The sequence below is a fragment of the Gilbertella persicaria genome, assembly GCF_025201335.1.
Source record: "Gilbertella persicaria strain CBS 190.32 chromosome Unknown B0P05scaffold_54, whole genome shotgun sequence".
NCBI classification, from domain to species: domain Eukaryota; kingdom Fungi; phylum Mucoromycota; class Mucoromycetes; order Mucorales; family Choanephoraceae; genus Gilbertella; species Gilbertella persicaria.
In genome coordinates this window covers 91,722-108,295 of record NW_026252015.1, presented here as the reverse complement: position 1 = coordinate 108,295, position 16,574 = coordinate 91,722, and the positions used below count along the sequence as shown (strand labels likewise).

Below are 16,574 nucleotides of genomic sequence, written 5' to 3'. Positions count from 1 at the left end.
AGAGAATAAAAATTTAATTGTATACTGCTATAAAAAAGAACTACTTTTTTTCTGGTCAAATATCGTACAAGATATTGTAACAAAAGTTTGTACGACAGTGGAATAATAAAAGCTGCAGAGTGTAGTTTTTTTTTTATCTTATCAAGAATTGCTCAAAGTTCTTACCCGTCATTATCCGTTGCTTTCCGCTTTGTTTTACAAAATAAATAGAACAGCGCACTATTTTGCTTGTGAATAAAAAAAAAAAAAGAGCATGGTCAAGTCTTTCTCGAAAAGCATTCTAAAAGACAAATCTTGTGAGTTTGATAAGACCTATTGTATGTATAAAGCCATCATTAGATTACCTGAAATATATATATATATATAAAAGCAAACCTGTGTCAAGAGACAAGCATGTTTTTGAAACAAGCTTTTCTGAGCTACCTTTATAAATCAGAAACATTATGTGAAATAAAGTGTTTCAGTAAATCATAATGATTCTACACAATTTACAGTTTATTTTGTATTATTCTTGCTTTAAACTAGAGTTTTGCTTTTCGGAAACAATGGAGTCGGCGTGAACACCACCAACGAGTCGAACAATAGTAATAATAGCATCGTTAAACTTGCGAACAGGATAAAAGAAGGAAATTTTGTTGGGCAAGACCCATTCAGTTCGGGCTTTAATTCCTGAAGGCATTGTTTGTGCATAAGGTGTAGTTGCTTTGGGTGCAGCAATCATTGCCATAATGATAAACTAAAGCAAGTCTAAATATGCATTCTTTCATACATATATATCAACTTACGAATGGATAAATGAGAGCAAATACAGCACCTGAACGAAGAAAAGATAAAAAGAAAGTAATAAAAGTAGCAGGGAAACCTAAACGATAATGTATCAGTCATCTTCCTTTTTTATGTTGTTTACTTGCCAAAACCTAAAAAGAAGGCCCAGTGAGACTCCATGAAAGAAAGTCTCTTCTCAATAGACCATCCTTTATACACCCATTGAAACCTACCAAATTGCTCAATATTGATGCAAAATGTATATGCTGGACTTACTCGAAGCAGTAATAAGAAAAGATCATGCAATTCATCAAAAATGAAAGCAGGATACCAACATAAGGTACCTTGTATAAAAGAGAAGCAAACACACCGCAGTTGATATATAGTAGAGTGGTCAGTACTGTTGATGCCATACTTGAAATGACATTAGTAGAAGCAGCTTTTTGCTGTGTTTGTTGTGCCTGAATCTGGTAAGATTTCTCTGCCACTTTACCAAAGAACTTGCCATTGACGGCTAGTAATATGAAATATGTCGGTACACCTAATAAACTCTATAATATCCAGAATTTAGTGACATATGTCTTTTTTTTTTACGTGTATTTCTATCTTACAACATAAGAACAGCCTAATAGCCTAGCCTCTGAATAGAATGTCTCGAGAAATACTTGACCACCTAGAAAGAGTACGCCGTTCAAAAGAAAGGTTGTTAACATAGCTTTTTGGATACTCGTAGACCTAAAGAAAATAGTTCAATAAGGCTGCTTAACACGTAAGTCTCAAGTCGGTTACGTATAAAACAAGATAAAAGTCTTTGGCCAGGCAGACGCCTGTTCAAGGCCACTTAAAAAATAGTTCCAATGTTGGTTAGCAGGAGAGTTTGCAAGCGTTGCCATATAGTATGGGAATAGAAGAAAAAAAAAAGAAAAAAGACGCACCTCCTGCTCAGTCATGTTGGTCTAGAAGCGGAACTTTAATGGTTCATGATGATTCACGTTTCCAAAGCATCACAGGTACCACTTATTCCTCAATCTTTTTTAATATACATATATACGCGTGTTTATTGATGGTCAGGGACTACTTTTCCTACAATGTTATATCTTTTAGAAAAGAAATTATGCCACTGGTCCAAGGTCTCAAGTTCTTTCTCTGTTAGATCGCTGTAGTCGGCAACACAGTCCTCGGGTTTCAAAGAAGACTTTCCAAGGGCCTATTGGAATAATAAACAACATTGTTATTTGACCCTATTATTTTACCTTTGACGAATCTTTTCCGGCAAAGACATTATAACCGGCACCAGGGCCATAAGAAGTAATGTTCTTGGATACGTCGAAAACATCCCCTTTGATAGCAACGTATATAGGCAGAGAAGGGTCAGAACCGTCGTATTTACTAAGTTCAGAAACAGTGATAGGTGTAGTCTTGGGTGCTTCACTACAAGGTATTAATAGCGCGTATCTACATGCATTGATACTTTACGTAGCCATTTTCAACAAATAAAATATGGGAAAAAAAGAAAAGTAGAATTAACTTTTTTTTTTTTGGGACCTCTTTTTTTCAACAAAACTTTGTGTAGCCTAAAAAGAAGTTCTTTTACTAGTTTATAAAGATATGCTTTGAAAATTTAGTAATCAGGCTGCTTTCATAAGCTGTAAATAGAATAAGTGTTTGCATAATGTTTACATAGAAGGGAAGTAAGGAAGAATATGGTAAATAAGCTTATCTTTTTTCACCTGATACGTTGTACAACAACCATATTTAACACTCCCTTCTTATTGAAATTTGCTTCCCCCCTTCTTCTTGTTTTCTAAACAAATGGAAAAGGCGTTAAGGCCTGAAGAGGTTTCCTCTTCGCTGACTTCGTTTAACTTTATCCCTGAAGGCGATGAGGAAGGCTTGATCTCTAAGATATTCTCAAAGTTCAAGACGGCCGTATCAGGTCCTAACCAACAACAGCACTCAGCTACTTCACCTACGTCTTCTATACGAACCACATCCATTATGCTTGAAAGTGATACTATCATCGACCATGTACCTGAGCTCTCTCAGCTTAGTACTGCAAGCTCTGCCCTTAAAGATATATCAGCGACAGAACCTGTTCCTGTAATGACTATCAAAATCCCAACACTCAACAAGATACCACCCACACCTGCTGCGAGTGAGGCTCCATTACAAAAGCATATCGTGATTGATGAGGATCAAAATCAGCAATATATACCCACAGACACTTCTCTGATACCATTAACAAAGACATCTTCTGTTGACAGTGATGCTCAATCAGTCATGACAGCCTTCTCTGTGTCAAATACCAACTCACTAAGTCGAGTCTTAAATCGATTACGTGGCGATGAGCCTACAGATAATAATAAGGATTTCTGGATGCCTGATGAACAATGCAAAGAGTGTTATGGGTGCAATGCTCCATTTAATTTGTTTAGACGCAAACATCATTGTCGCACTTGTGGTAAGCCTATTATTTTCTTTCCATCTATATCAAACTAAGCCTTATTCAGGTAGGATCTTTTGTTCCAAATGTTTATCAAACAATATTCACACTAGTCATTCACTTCGAGTGTGTAACGAATGCTATATCAAATATGTGGAAGGATATCGAGCAGATGATACCATCTCATTACATGACGGTTATTCATACTCTTCAGTAGTGGATGCCAATTTGGCTTCTTCTCTACAGCAGCAGCAACAAAAGACGCTTGTTATCCCAAGTGGAGACGATGAAAGTAGCGACGAAGAACTAGAATTTGAACGCTCTACCAACAGCTTTGATTTGCAAAGACCACCTAATCTTGAACTTCATTTTTCTCAATCAACGTCGTCTCATCATACAGCTAGTGATACTGATATTGGCATTAAAAAGCTATTGACAAATACCTTCCTAAGAGCTGGCGCCCCTCGGTCTCGTACCAGTACAATGAATTCTCTCGGAATAGACACTAGTGCAGCAGCCTTAGAGGGTGTCAGACAACAGCAACAAATGAATTCACCTATGCCGTTTCGACGGAACTCGTTCATTACTTCTTCAACGAATGTACATCAAGACACTCACAACAGAGACAGCACACATGGATCACCATTAACAAGTCAAATAGGAGGACATGATAATAATACTACACAACAGAGCAGCGACTTTTATGAAGTGGAAGATGATGATTTACGACGTTGGGACAAAAACCCTCGGAACTTACTCAACTTTCTTGGTGAGAGACCTAGTTCTGGTATCTTCAATAATATCCCTCCCTTTTTTTTTGATGATTATGCGGAATCACCATCTACTTCGGCAGTGACACCCATGCAAAGCACAAGCACAAGTACAATAGGCAAAGCTTCATCGTGGTTTATGCATCGGCCTCTTAGCTATGCAGCCAATGAGCGATCAAGCATTGTGCGAAGGCGGCTCAGTCTGACAGAAGGTGGCAGCTCAAGTCATTTACTCAGTAGTTCTGTAAATAATAACAACTGCAATAACAATAATGGCAACATTAGCGGCAGTCCAACATCTTCAACCAGACATATTCGTGTGCGTACAAAAAGCCTCATGCGCAATAACCCTATTACCATGTCAGATCAGAATGAAAATGGTTATGAAAGTTCAGGTGGAAGTAATCGAAATTCATTTCATCAACAACAACTTACTTCTTCCATTTCAACACCTACAACGACTGTCAATCGAAGTTCGACGCCTGATATGGAGCTTATTCGCTCGCAAATCTTGTCTACTAATTCACACCCTGTGGCAGTGGTAACACATGAACAGTGGGACGCATCGTATATTCATCTTTTGCGCAACATTATTCAGCATTTATTAGACGAAGCTGGTCTATCTCGACAACAATGGGAGGAGGTCATGATCTCATTACTACTCAAAATTGTGGATGAAGTGCAGCCTAACATTCGTGTTCGAGACACTTTTAACATGAACCACTATGTGAAAGTCAAGAAAGTACCTGGTGGTTTACCTCAAGATAGTTTTTCTGTAAGTGGCGTAGTGTTCTCCAAGAGTGTAGCTCATAAAGATATGATGCGTACTATCAAAAACCCTTCAGTATTGATTCTCAATTTCGATGTGGACGGATTTGGTACCCTTACAACTGGCGTCTCAGAGAGCAGACAAGAATATCTCAAATTCGACCGCTTACTTGCCTGGGAAAGAGATCATATGAATGCTTTGGTATCGAAAATTGTGGGCTTAAAACCATCGATTGTTCTTATTTCATCTAATGTACCTCGTACAGTGATTGAGTGCTTAAATAAACACAAAATAGTGGTTGCTTACAATGTAAAGAAACAAAAACTAGACGCCATTGCTCGTTGTGCGGATGCAACGGTCTTCAACTATAAGAATGAACTATGGAATGCAAAAACAATCACATCAAGCAAATGCGGTCTGTTTGAACCTATGACAATCATGCACGAATATTTGCCAAACCGTCGCAAGACTTTTTTGATGTTCCATGAATGCCCCAAAGAGCGCGGAGCAACTATTGTACTGCGTGGTGGTGATCTAAAGACGCTTCATACTGTTAAGTTTATCATGAACTTCATGGTCAAGGTGGTCAACAATATTAATTTGGAAGCACAACTACGCAAAGAATTCATGGAGTTACGTCGCTGGCATCAGCCCATTTATGATGAGACTGACTCTATTCAGAATGAAAACGAAGACAATGAAAATCCATACGAAGACGATACATTGCAACTTCGAGGCATGGGTGGTAAAGCTTTTACTGTTTCTTCCTCTTATAATGCGGAAGGTGATCCCGCGCATATTGAAACTCAAAGTGTTCTATCTGTAGCAGAATCTCAGATAACTGTCAACACAATTGATGTCAATGCAGCTAAAAAGAAATCACAACAGCAATACCAACAAAGCACTGTAGTTGTCGAGGACGATGATATCTGCCTTACGGCAATAAATGCAGTGTTAAAGCAGTATCAAAATACGACGCTTTCCATATCAGCTGGTGTCACTCTACCTGTACCTCACATCTTGATAAAGCTACGAGAATCCCAAAAGAAGTTGATTGGTTTGATTCGTGAAAGACTTGGTGTTCATATCACAGGAACTACACTTGCAACAGAATCAACTGCAAATAGTGTGCCAACATCACCTTCACTCGATGAAAAGCAGCCTCTGAATAACAAGCCTGTGATTCCTCCTATTCCTACAGACCTTATGTATATGCCAGATTACTTGAAGGCTTTTGACGTCTATCTAGAACATGATTTAGAGTATAGACATTATCAAGAGCTTCATTTACAATCATGGCTCTTATTCAAAAAATACATTGGAGGAATTCATCAGTATCTGTCGCCTATCTATCATCAACAGATCCTTGTTCGCCGTACTACTAATCCAATGGACGATCACACAATCCCATGCGAGAAAGCTGCTTTGGATCCTTATGACTACTATAACCCAATGGGCGATTGCACATTAGGCCAATATATTCTTAACTCTACTAAAGAAGCATACTCTAAATGCTCTTCCAAGATGTGTGGTGGTCCTCTGATCTTTCATGATAGAACTTACTCTCATGGTAATGCTCAAGTTAAAGTACAAGTGTTTGTAGAAGATGACAATGGAGAAGAAGAACTAGTAGAAGAAAAGATTGATATTAGCCGTGATGAATACTTGCGCAAGATTCCCATCTTCATCTGTACGCACTGCAATATCTGTAACGTAACGCATGATTGGAGAGCCATGCCTGATTTGCTTCAACGTTATTCATTTGGCAAGTTCTTAGAGCTTTTGTTCTATCAGTCTGAACCTATCCCTATCTATGAGGAAGACGATTATTTTTCAAAGCAAGGACAAATAGGCTGTCCCCATGGTTTTTACCGCGATCATACAATCTCGTTTCGTATTCAAAACCTGTCAGTCAATTTCACGCATGCTATGGTTAAAGTAGTGGAAGTACAGCCGCCCCCTTTGCACCTGAGGTTCAGCTCAAAGCAACAAATGGCAATCAAGGATGCTACACTAGACTCAACTAGATCCAAAATTGCCCGCTTCTTTGACTCCATCATAGAACGTAACAAGCAATTCTCATACGACATTGTACAGCCCAACATGGTTGATTTATGTAAAGAATATCTACAAGAAATGTCTCAAGAGGCGCTTAAAAACAAAAAGAGTTTATTACAAAAGCTGCAGATGGAGTACGCTACCAGTGCACCTACAGATACGTTGCAGCTGAATAATGTATTGGCAGAACTACAGAATCATGCTGTTGCCTGGGACCTGAAGTATATCGATTTTGCTAGACGATTTGTTAGACCTGAACGCGAGCTAAGAAGGCTAACAGCAAATCATTTGCGCAGAATGTTTCCAGCGGAAAGCCTCTATAGCAACAATACCAGCAATCTGCCTGCTGTATCTAACTTAAGCTTGCGCACAAAAAAAGCCATCGAAGCTGCAGATTTACCTTTATTGGATGTCGGTTTAGATAGTAATAGATCAATGCCTGGTGTTTCAGAAGTTGTCTTAAGCGAGCAAATTACTGTGGATGACTATAACATGACCTTGAAGGAGCAACCAAGTCTAGGCGAATCTCCTACAGAATCTTATCCTTGGTATGATGAATTAAAAAGATTTGATCAAATGTTTTTGCAAGACAAAAAAGAAGACCGTCAAGAGATTCTCAGCTTAAGCATCGCAAGTAGCTATTCTTATCGTCGTCGTCGTCAACATCACAGTCATAATCAAGGCCAAAGGAATACTGGTACAAATATATACAACATGACTCACAATGATTCTTCAACTAGCAATCTGCTTTCTTTATCACCAGGAAAAAGTGGTATTCAGTTTCAGTCAAAGCAGGAACAAGAAGACCCTCATGACCTTGATCCGAGCGTGGCTAGACGACTATCACTCGAATTGATGAAGGATGCACCTAAAAAGAAAAAAGAGCAAGAACAGACAGAAGAAAAAAAGCAAGAGAAAAAGATCCAAAAAAATCCACAAGAATCTAACAAGGCAAAACTTGTTGATGTGCCTGAGAAAACACCCTCAACACCTATCCCTATATCAACAAAATCAAGCGAATCTGTGAATGTAAACCAATCTAAGCTTGTTCGGCATACTGCTGCTCTTCCTCTTCTCTCTTCAACAACTTATAAGAGATTAGCAGGTTTGCTGCCAGAACCCATGGTACACAAGTCAAGGAGCTCTCCTTCGCCAGGCAACTATCTTCCTAGCCAACAACAGCGAGCAATACCTTATCAAAAACTGATAGATAATAAGGCTTATAATCGTAAATCTCAACTCAATGAATCCTCTGTAGTTGAGAAATCATCAAATCAGACACCTCCTACCAAACCAAACTTCTACCGTGGATCACCTTATACTACTAAAATTCAAGACAGATCACCCATTGCGTATCGATATGGATTTATGGGAGGTCTTAATAGTACAACACCAGTTGAGCGTCGATTAGGTGCTACAAGTATTACACACCCCATCAGTACAGCCATGGCAGCTGCAGCTCAATCTACCACTAGTAAACCATCTTTGAATGCAATTCAGGATTTCCCTATTGCTCGACCACGCTCGCGCACAATGGCTATTGTTGGCGCAACTGGGCCTTCTTCTATTGGACAACAGGCAGCAGCCAAACCTCGTGTTGGCGGACGAATCTCATTACCTAACAACTTATTCGGTTTTTCTACTAATGTATCCGATAATAGCAAGTCTACCACTCAAAAGAATTCACTCTTACCAGTACCCATCTCACACCGTTATCAGCACACACGTCAACTCTCTGAAGGAAAGATTCCTACTCGTATTCGACAACGATTGCCTAGTAAAGCTTCGCTAGAACCTTATACAAAAATCAAGGAATTGACAAACGATGATGAATCTTGTTTTTCTTCTTCTTCAGATGATGAAGAAGTGGATATTGAGGACTTGTCCAAAAAAGCACATGATTCTGATGGGCCCTCGTCCGATGAGGAGGAAGACAATGATCAAAGGCTATTGCCCTTCCAGCACAAGACATTTTCGCTTATTTCTACTGATGAATATGATGAGTCTCTTGGTCGTGAGGTTGTACCAAATATATTGGAATTACAACAATTTCATCAAGAGCATCAATTGCAAATGTCAAAAAATACATTACCATTTCTTAGTGTTGAATCAGGCATGGTTGTAGATAAGAAGAACCAAGGTCCAGAGCATCATCCATTGTCTACAAAGGCTAGTAGTGTAGTCATGATGGAAGCAGATGCGTTGTTGAGATCAGCAAACTCTTCTATTATTGGCCTAGGTAAGAAAAACCAAAAAGAATAAATAAAGGTCTAATTGTATTTTAGATAATGGATCAAGCTCATCTAGTCTAGATTGGTCTACAAATAGTAGCGGAAGAAATTCAATCATGAAAGCAATTACATATGTTCTTGCAGAAAAAAGTATCAATAATTTGTCCCCATTAGAGTATCCATTCTCTCCTAATGAACACATCTTTGCCGACTCCAATATTCTAGTAAGAGAAGACGAGCCTAGCAGTATCATATCATACATGCTTGGTAGCACTTTTTATAACGAGAAACTACAACGGAAACAAGAACTTCGTATGTCAAAAGCATCCAACTTGTTCAGTAACGAGTCCAAAGAAAGGCCAACAGAATTTCCCTCCAATGAGACTAAGTCATTTTTCTCTGAGATGTTTCCTGAAACAGATGAAGCTGAAAGACCATGGCGGTTTTGTAAGTCAGAAAGAAAAAACATTTAAGTGTTTGACTCACATGATACATAGCTTTCCAAGGAGGATCTACTAGTTTCACTTGTAAGATTTATTTTGCGGAGCAGTTTGACATGCTACGAAAGAGCTGCGGTTGCGATGAAATCTTCATCTCATCTTTGGCAAGATGTAATACATATGATGCTTCTGGAGGAAAGTCAGGGTCTATCTTTTTGAAGACTAAAGGTAAGTAGACATACAATTTACTTTAATCTCATTCAGCGATAGACGAACGATTTTTGATCAAACAAATTTCCAAGTATGAAATGGATGCATTTTTAGGATCTGCAAACAAGTACTTTTTGTATATGTTTAACGAAGTGTTTGATAAAGGGGTAAAGACCAATATTTATTTGAGATTACTTTTTCATTATGTGAACTTTAGATTCCCACTGTTTTGTGCAAAATATTTGGCCTGTACCGTATAGGCTTCTATAATAATGTAAGCGGCAAGTCAATGAAAATGGATATTCTTGTTATGGAAAACCTATTTTACGATACATCTGTAAAGAGAGTATGTAAGAATAATTTTGATGCTGTTTCTTTAACCTGTTATTTTAGGTTTATGATTTGAAGGGATCAATGAGAAATCGATATGCAGAGAAAACGGGCAAAGATGTTGAAGTATTTTTAGATGAAAACCTAGTAGAAAGTAAGGATCGAATCATGATAGCATAGAGGTCTCATTTTTATTGCTAGTTATCAGTAAAACACCTATTTATATGCGAGTAGACACAAAATACAACTTGTCAGATTCGTTGTATAACGATACGCAGTTCTTGATGTCATTAGATGTAATGGATTATTCGCTTTTGGTAGGATTTAACGAAGACTCGGACGAAATTGTCGTTGGTATTGTTGGTAAGTTGTAATTTGATGCCTATTGTGGTAAATAACGTTTGCTTTATAGACTTCATTAGAACTTTTACCTGGGACAAAAAGCTCGAAAGCTGGGTTAAAGAATCTGGTATGCTTGGCGGCGGCAAAAAAGATCCTACTATTGTATCACCAAGAATGTACCGCAAACGGTTTAGGTCTGCTATAGATCTTTATTTTTGCATGATACCCGATTTCTGGACGTTGATCCTTGATTAAATAAAATGATACTTTCTCACGATGAAGAAATTAATGATAAGAAGTTTGATAAGATTACTCATTTCGCATCACATTGCTTATGACAGTCCGCGGGATTTTCAGAGTGACACCCCTCGGGACACTATATAGGCAGATCCATGGAGATTGGCCAGACGAAAATATAGATAGGCAATCAATCAATATAGATAAGTAAGGCGTTTCCAATTTTAGAGAAGGCATTTGCTTTAACACATGATTATTTAATAAACAAGATTTGTTGCATTTTGAATCAAACAGTATATAAAGGATACCTTGGTTTATATCTTTTTTTCTTTTTCTCAATTTCACCTCATAAAATGGCTGTTGTTTCCAATTCTAATATCCTCCAAAAATACCTCGCTCTTGATCAACATGACAAAGTTCAAGTTGAATATGTCTGGATTGATGCTAAGGGTGGATTAAGAAGTAAAACACGCACTGTTACTTTTGTCCCTAAGAAGCCTGAAGAATTGCCTGAATGGAACTTTGATGGTTCTTCTACTGGACAAGCAGAAGGTCATGATTCTGATGTCTTAATTCAACCCGTTGCTCTTTTTGCTGATCCTTTCCGCGGAGGCGACAACAAGATTGTTCTCTGTGAAACTTTCAATAACGATGGCACTCCTCATATTACCAATCATCGTCATGCTTGCAAAAAAACCATGGAGCTTCATGCTTCTAGTAAACCATGGTTTGGTATTGAACAAGAATACATGTTGTTTGATCCTGAGACTTCAAAGCCTTATGGTTGGCCAATGCACGGCTTCCCCGAGCCTCAAGGTAAATATTATTGTGGCGTTGGTGCTGGCAAAATCTTTGGTCGCGATATAGTAGAAGCCCATTACCGTGCTTGTTTATATGCAGGTATCAACATTTCTGGTGTCAATGCTGAAGTAGCACCTGGCCAATTCGAGTTTCAAGTAGGTCCTTGCGAAGGAATTGAAATGGGTGATCATCTGTGGGCTGCTCGTTACATTCTTGAACGCGTTTCAGAAGATTTTGGTATTGTAGTTTCTGTGCATCCCAAGCCTATCAAGGGTGATTGGAACGGTGCTGGTTGTCATACCAACTTCTCTACTGAAGAGATGCGTCAAGAAGGTGGTTTGGCTGCTATTGAAAAAGCTATCAAGAAGTTGAGTCTTCGCCATTCGGAACATATAGCTGTATATGGCGAGGATAATGATCAACGCTTAACAGGTAGACATGAAACTGGTCACATTGATGATTTTAGTTATGGTGTCGCAAACCGTGGTGCTTCAATTCGTATTCCTCGTCATGTTGGTATTGAAGGTAAAGGTTATTTTGAAGATCGCCGACCCGCTTCCAATATTGATCCTTACCGTGTCACTAATATTATTGTCGAATCTACGTTTCTTCCTGACGCTTAATCTTGTGAGGATAAAGATATGGTCAAATACCTATACATATACCTCTTTATTTTGTCTATATCAAATAAAAAGAAATATCATAAAGTCTAAACTTATGCCGCCATTATTTTCTTTTATCCCTGAGAACAATTCTTCAATACTGTCATGAACAGTTGCTAGATACCTGTATTTACTAAAAGCAAAGATTGGTCAAAGGAGTGTCAATGCTATTTCCAAGCTTCAATTGATCTTTGTTAATGCAATGGTAAACCAAAGTCAAATAGACTTTTTGATATAAGATACGTAATTTTATTATATATTGATGGTTTGCATTTCTGATAAAAATAAATTACTTGCTTGCATCAAGAAAAAACATTGTAATTCTTCAAAGCTTGGCATAGACGGCTGTACCTTAAATGTCGGAGGTATAAATCCGAATTCTCATTCCAAGAAATCTGAAATAATGGACTAAAAGTACCTAAAAACATCTAAAAACGAAGAGTTATCAAAAAAAAAAAAAAAAAAAAAAAAAAATTATAAAATTGACAGATATAAATGCGTTACAGCAAGCTATATAGAAAATACGGCTTCTTTGCTACTAAAATACTGAGCTATTATACAACAACATTGGTTTTATTTTTTTTAGCTGTAGTGTACACTTTTTATAATACCTTTGCGAAACCAACACTTTGGATGTATTTTATAAACCCAGGGAAACATTTGGTACTAAGATATCTTATATTTACGCCATCTTTATGGCTCTCAAATTGCAAAATAGTGAAAGTTGAAGATTCGTAAAGGGTATCATAAGGTGAAGCCGATGGAAACGGCAAGAAGCAACTCTTGGGACTTCGCCAGCGTTATTTGGATGCTGTCCGTACATAAAAAAATGCCTATGTCTTCATCTCTGCTTGCAGGCCCTTTGTTGGCCAGATCAATCCTATCTTGCTGCTACCCATGCCGATTAATGACCGCCAAAGAATCCTCCGTTAGCGTCTTGGTTAGACTCCAAAGTACACCTCTAATTGCTCTTGTGATACATCGCCTGCCAATCGAAGACATGTAATTAGTTGCCTGCGCGCTGCTGAACCTTTGCGACTACCAGTTGATATACAGCCTGATCCAATTGATTATGTCTTGAATCAGCTGCCAAGAATATCACGCCCTCCAAGCCTACAAGCTCAAACACTCAACCACTATACACGATGGTCAAATTGATGGCCAACCATTTGCTAACTGCTTCTTGAAACTGAAGCTATGAATCTTCCCGACAGGACTTTCTCAAGCGAAGAAAAAGATACCTTGGTATGACTTTCCTCCTTTGGTTGATGCCTTCGCTTTATTCAATACAGATAGGCAGCTAATTCTCTCCTTCGTCCTGTGGTGTTTTGACTTCTATTGTGCCTCTCTTTTCTTTTTTTACTTTTTTTCTTTCTTATTTTTTCTTACTTGCATACACTTTAATACGTTCTCATCTATGTTTCCTGCCCTTTTTTCTAGATTCCTATAACTCTATAGTTTTTTTGTTAGACATTTACCCTGAGGGCCCAGTCTTCATAACCTTACAAATAAAATATAAACCTTTACCGGGTACATAAGGGCAAAATGACAATTTTCTCACTTTTTCAAAACTTGCTATGTTTTTTGCATAAATATGTTCTTTTATGTATGCTCAAACAAAGGCAGCTCAAAAAGAGAGAACTGGAAGGTAGCAATTATGGTTTATTTTAACGAACACTCGCGCCTGCAGCGGGCTGTCAATCCACTGGTGATACTATTATGCTTACCAAGTGTTTGACAGATTTATTGCAAGAAAAGTTACCTTATAAATCGAAATCCCGTATAAGCTTGGTACTCCAAAAAGGCCCAAGCTGAGAATTAGAAGTACAATAAGTATTTTAGTTATGCTTATGTCAAATGGAATCAAAAGTTATCTGGTAGCTACAATGTACTTATGTTGTTAATACATTGGTATCTGAAACGAATTAGCTATTATCAATGATGTGTATAGGCATTGTAATAAAATCATCAATCAAGTAGAGCTCAGAATTCAGCTAGCTTAAACGGCTACTCAAGCTCTTCTTTTAAAGCGAGGAACATGTTTTTTTTTTTTGCCAAGCAAATGAGATCTATAAGGAGTAATTTCTATTTAGACTACCTTGGTTATTTATGCACGCATTTTGCAAGTCTTTTACAGAATTCGACAAGCCTTTGTCAGACAGCCCATAAAAACTATTTAAGTGTTTGTATTTAGCAATTTAGTTTCCGTTTTTTCAAAAAGATCACCCTCTATGGTGTAGAGAAAGATCAACGTTTGACAAGTTAGCATGAAACTAGCCACACTTATGGCTTTATGTATAGCTTTTGCTACATCTGTGCTTTCACAAACGGCGACTAAAGGCGAAAGACCCTTGTCATTGTTCTTTTGTCGAATTGTCTGTCTTTTTTCTCAAACATTCGATTGGTGCTAGCATAAATGATGTCCCTGTATATCTTCTATAAACAGAAGAGAGATTCAAGCGCTAATACACTGCATACGTGTGTCTTCTCTCTCTCTCTCTCTCTCTTTTTTTTCAAGCCTCAGTAACTGACATTGATTGTTGGGCTTAAAGTGAATCACTAAGTCGATTCTAATTAACAATTCAAATCCCTATAATTAAACTTTGTCCTATTAAAAGAAAAGTTCAGGTGAAACAGGCTGCTAAAAATGATTTTTAACGTATTTTAAGCCTGATATTAAATCTATTGCACTTTTCACTTTTTTTCTTTTTTTTTCTTTCTTTTTTCTGCTATTTATCATGAAGAAAGGCACAATACGAACAGCAGTCATTGTTTTTGTATTTGTCACTGCAACTTATTTATTTACGAGCTATGTATATAAGACCAACAAACATCTCTCAAAGCCAATAAACACAGAAAAAGAGACGTCAAAAGAGCAACAGGCACAGTATGAGAATATTTTTCGACCTAAAATCCAAAAGATCGACGCTCGTGCAGACGAGAAATTCATGTCCTTCTTTCCACACGGGTAACTATACTGATTAGCCTATATTTAGCTCCGTACTTATTAATTGATGTTGTGTATGTTTCCCATTTAAGCGACTTTGCTACACAACACGAAGCAGTCAGAAACGCATTTCGTATCGCTTTAGAAACAAAACGTACACTCATTTTACCGCACGTTCGTCTTGGCCAAAAAGAAATTCCTTGGACACCATTTCCTATTCTGAAGAAATACTACGAATCGCAAGATAGAGATATCCTAAAACTAGCTTGTGCAAAAAAACATGATAACTGGTATACGCAATATCAACCCTGTCGCGACTTAAATCAATGGGTTGAGCTACCTTGGTCTTCTTTCTTCGACCTCAAGGCAGTGACTGATCAATTTGGTATTCGTATCATTGAGCGTGCTTGGGATCACGGTTGGGGCGTAGAGGAACAAAAGTTAAGTCACTTGGGTCTGAAACAGGACCAGGTCATTGTTGTTGATGCCAACAGTTTCCCTAGTAATGGATCAGATTGGGAACTCAAGGAACAGATCTCTGTGGTCAATATTGAACAAGAAACTCAACAAAGCTTGACATTAAAATCGCCATTAAAGACCTTGGTTACATCTGAACAGCTCTTGAACCTAAAGCACCGCTATATTCAATTTGGATCACTAGTGTATGGTCTTCGTTATCAGACAAATATCAGTAAGCAACAAACTGCCTTACAAAAGGCCCTGCGAAGCACCTTATTTACTTCGCCAAATCAATATGGTATTATCAATAACGTTGCGCGTCGGATTGTTCAAGCACTTGGCGGTACTGGAAAATTCAACGTGATTCATATGAATTTGGAAGCTATTTTAAGAGTTGAACTACAGAATCGGGCGTCCATGAGTCGCGAAAATGCAGAAATTGATGGCAAGTCATTTGTCGATAAGACTGTGTATACAGATGCAGAAGGTATCCCGCTCAAAGGCAATGAGCTATTGAAGCAGTTGAGCAATCAAGATCAATCTGACTTGATGTCTGCTTTAGTAAGAGAATTGAATGGTGACATGCCTATCAATCAAGCTATTTCTGCTGCGTTACCTTTCCAGCCATCGTTATTAAAGGACTTCTTATCCGTGTCCTCTATCAAAGAGAGTAGAAAAGATTTGTTGGCTGCATGCATTGATTATCGCACAAGGATTGATCCAAGATATCCTATTTATTATTTAACAAACGATGTCTATGAGGACATTGTTGCTCATCCCGAGTTATTTGGACCTCTTACCAAGACTTTCCCTTGTACTTTTACCAAACATGATATCTATGAGTGGGGTGTTGTAAATGCAAATTGGGCTAACCAGATCAATCTGTTGCAAGACGTGGACTATGAAGACATTCTTTCGCCTATTGTGGAGATCCTTGTTGCCAGAGAAGGTAAGCATAAAAAAAGGCATTTAATAAGATACTGACTATCTATTATTTAGCTTATTCTTTCTTTGAAGTACCAACCACGAAGCTGACTCGTTTGTTATCATGGCACTAACGCATTCCCAGCGCTTGATAATGATCGAACATCTCCCTATGTATTTATCCCT

The 16,574-nt window shown here is 38.0% G+C and overlaps 6 protein-coding genes across 6 annotated transcripts; 4 read left to right on the top strand and 2 right to left on the bottom strand.

Moving 5' to 3' along the window:
- Positions 1 to 274: 274 nt before the first annotated feature.
- Positions 275 to 1,602, bottom strand: B0P05DRAFT_279522 (etoposide-induced protein 2.4-domain-containing protein). The gene is made up of 6 exons (XM_051573429.1): positions 1,377 to 1,602; positions 1,042 to 1,316; positions 912 to 994; positions 786 to 862; positions 376 to 736; positions 275 to 312 (listed from the first exon to the last, which is right to left on the bottom strand). Exons 1-5 carry the CDS (start codon positions 1,476 to 1,478, stop codon positions 506 to 508), a joined length of 768 nt encoding a protein of 255 aa, XP_051430715.1. The 5' UTR covers positions 1,479 to 1,602; the 3' UTR covers positions 275 to 312; positions 376 to 505.
- B0P05DRAFT_279521 (cytochrome b5-like heme/steroid binding domain-containing protein) lies at positions 1,603 to 2,486 on the bottom strand. The gene is made up of 4 exons (XM_051573428.1): positions 2,242 to 2,486; positions 2,019 to 2,196; positions 1,701 to 1,972; positions 1,603 to 1,605 (listed from the first exon to the last, which is right to left on the bottom strand). The coding sequence occupies exons 1-3, from the start codon at positions 2,247 to 2,249 to the stop codon at positions 1,823 to 1,825; spliced, it is 336 nt and encodes a 111-aa protein (XP_051430714.1). The 5' UTR covers positions 2,250 to 2,486; the 3' UTR covers positions 1,603 to 1,605; positions 1,701 to 1,822.
- B0P05DRAFT_279365 (uncharacterized protein) lies at positions 2,485 to 9,844 on the top strand. The gene is made up of 4 exons (XM_051573427.1): positions 2,485 to 3,226; positions 3,276 to 9,044; positions 9,091 to 9,483; positions 9,534 to 9,844. Exons 1-4 carry the CDS (start codon positions 2,578 to 2,580, stop codon positions 9,710 to 9,712), a joined length of 6,990 nt encoding a protein of 2,329 aa, XP_051430713.1. The 5' UTR covers positions 2,485 to 2,577; the 3' UTR covers positions 9,713 to 9,844.
- Positions 9,845 to 9,981: 137 nt separating this feature from the next.
- B0P05DRAFT_581564 (uncharacterized protein) lies at positions 9,982 to 10,613 on the top strand (the record flags this gene model as incomplete). The annotated part of the gene is made up of 4 exons (XM_051582115.1): positions 9,982 to 10,032; positions 10,080 to 10,170; positions 10,338 to 10,379; positions 10,429 to 10,613. The coding sequence occupies 4 exons, from the start codon at positions 9,982 to 9,984 to the stop codon at positions 10,611 to 10,613; spliced, it is 369 nt and encodes a 122-aa protein (XP_051430712.1).
- A 493-nt stretch (positions 10,614 to 11,106) lies between these two features.
- B0P05DRAFT_559419 (uncharacterized protein) lies at positions 11,107 to 12,110 on the top strand. Its single transcript, XM_051580269.1, has one exon. The coding sequence runs from the start codon at positions 11,294 to 11,296 to the stop codon at positions 12,017 to 12,019; it is 726 nt and encodes a 241-aa protein (XP_051430711.1). The 5' UTR covers positions 11,107 to 11,293; the 3' UTR covers positions 12,020 to 12,110.
- Positions 12,111 to 14,947: 2,837 nt separating this feature from the next.
- Positions 14,948 to 16,522, top strand: B0P05DRAFT_575083 (uncharacterized protein; the record flags this gene model as incomplete). Its single annotated transcript, XM_051581623.1, has 3 exons — positions 14,948 to 15,026; positions 15,055 to 16,413; positions 16,464 to 16,522. 3 exons carry the CDS (start codon positions 14,948 to 14,950, stop codon positions 16,520 to 16,522), a joined length of 1,497 nt encoding a protein of 498 aa, XP_051430710.1.
- Between the last annotated feature and the right edge of the window lie 52 nt (positions 16,523 to 16,574).

Excerpts from the sequence above, each read along its gene's own strand:
- B0P05DRAFT_279522 (XM_051573429.1), bottom strand. The coding sequence starts at position 1,478 with ATGTTAACAACCTTTCTTTTGAACGGCGTACTCTTTCTAGGTGGTCAA. Across the intron at positions 1,317-1,376 it reads TATTAGGCTGTTCTTATGTT|AGTTTATTAGGTGTACCGAC; the intron begins GTAAGATAGAAA and ends TGGATATTATAG. Across the intron at positions 737-785 it reads TTGCTCTCATTTATCCATTC|TTTATCATTATGGCAATGAT; the intron begins GTAAGTTGATAT and ends GACTTGCTTTAG.
- B0P05DRAFT_279521 (XM_051573428.1), bottom strand. Across the intron at positions 1,973-2,018 it reads CCGGAAAAGATTCGTCAAAG|GCCCTTGGAAAGTCTTCTTT; the intron begins GTAAAATAATAG and ends TTATTCCAATAG.
- B0P05DRAFT_279365 (XM_051573427.1), top strand. The coding sequence starts at position 2,578 with ATGGAAAAGGCGTTAAGGCCTGAAGAGGTTTCCTCTTCGCTGACTTCG. Across the intron at positions 3,227-3,275 it reads ACATCATTGTCGCACTTGTG|GTAGGATCTTTTGTTCCAAA; the intron begins GTAAGCCTATTA and ends AGCCTTATTCAG. Across the intron at positions 9,484-9,533 it reads TGAAAGACCATGGCGGTTTT|CTTTCCAAGGAGGATCTACT; the intron begins GTAAGTCAGAAA and ends CATGATACATAG.
- B0P05DRAFT_559419 (XM_051580269.1), top strand. The coding sequence starts at position 11,294 with ATGGAGCTTCATGCTTCTAGTAAACCATGGTTTGGTATTGAACAAGAA.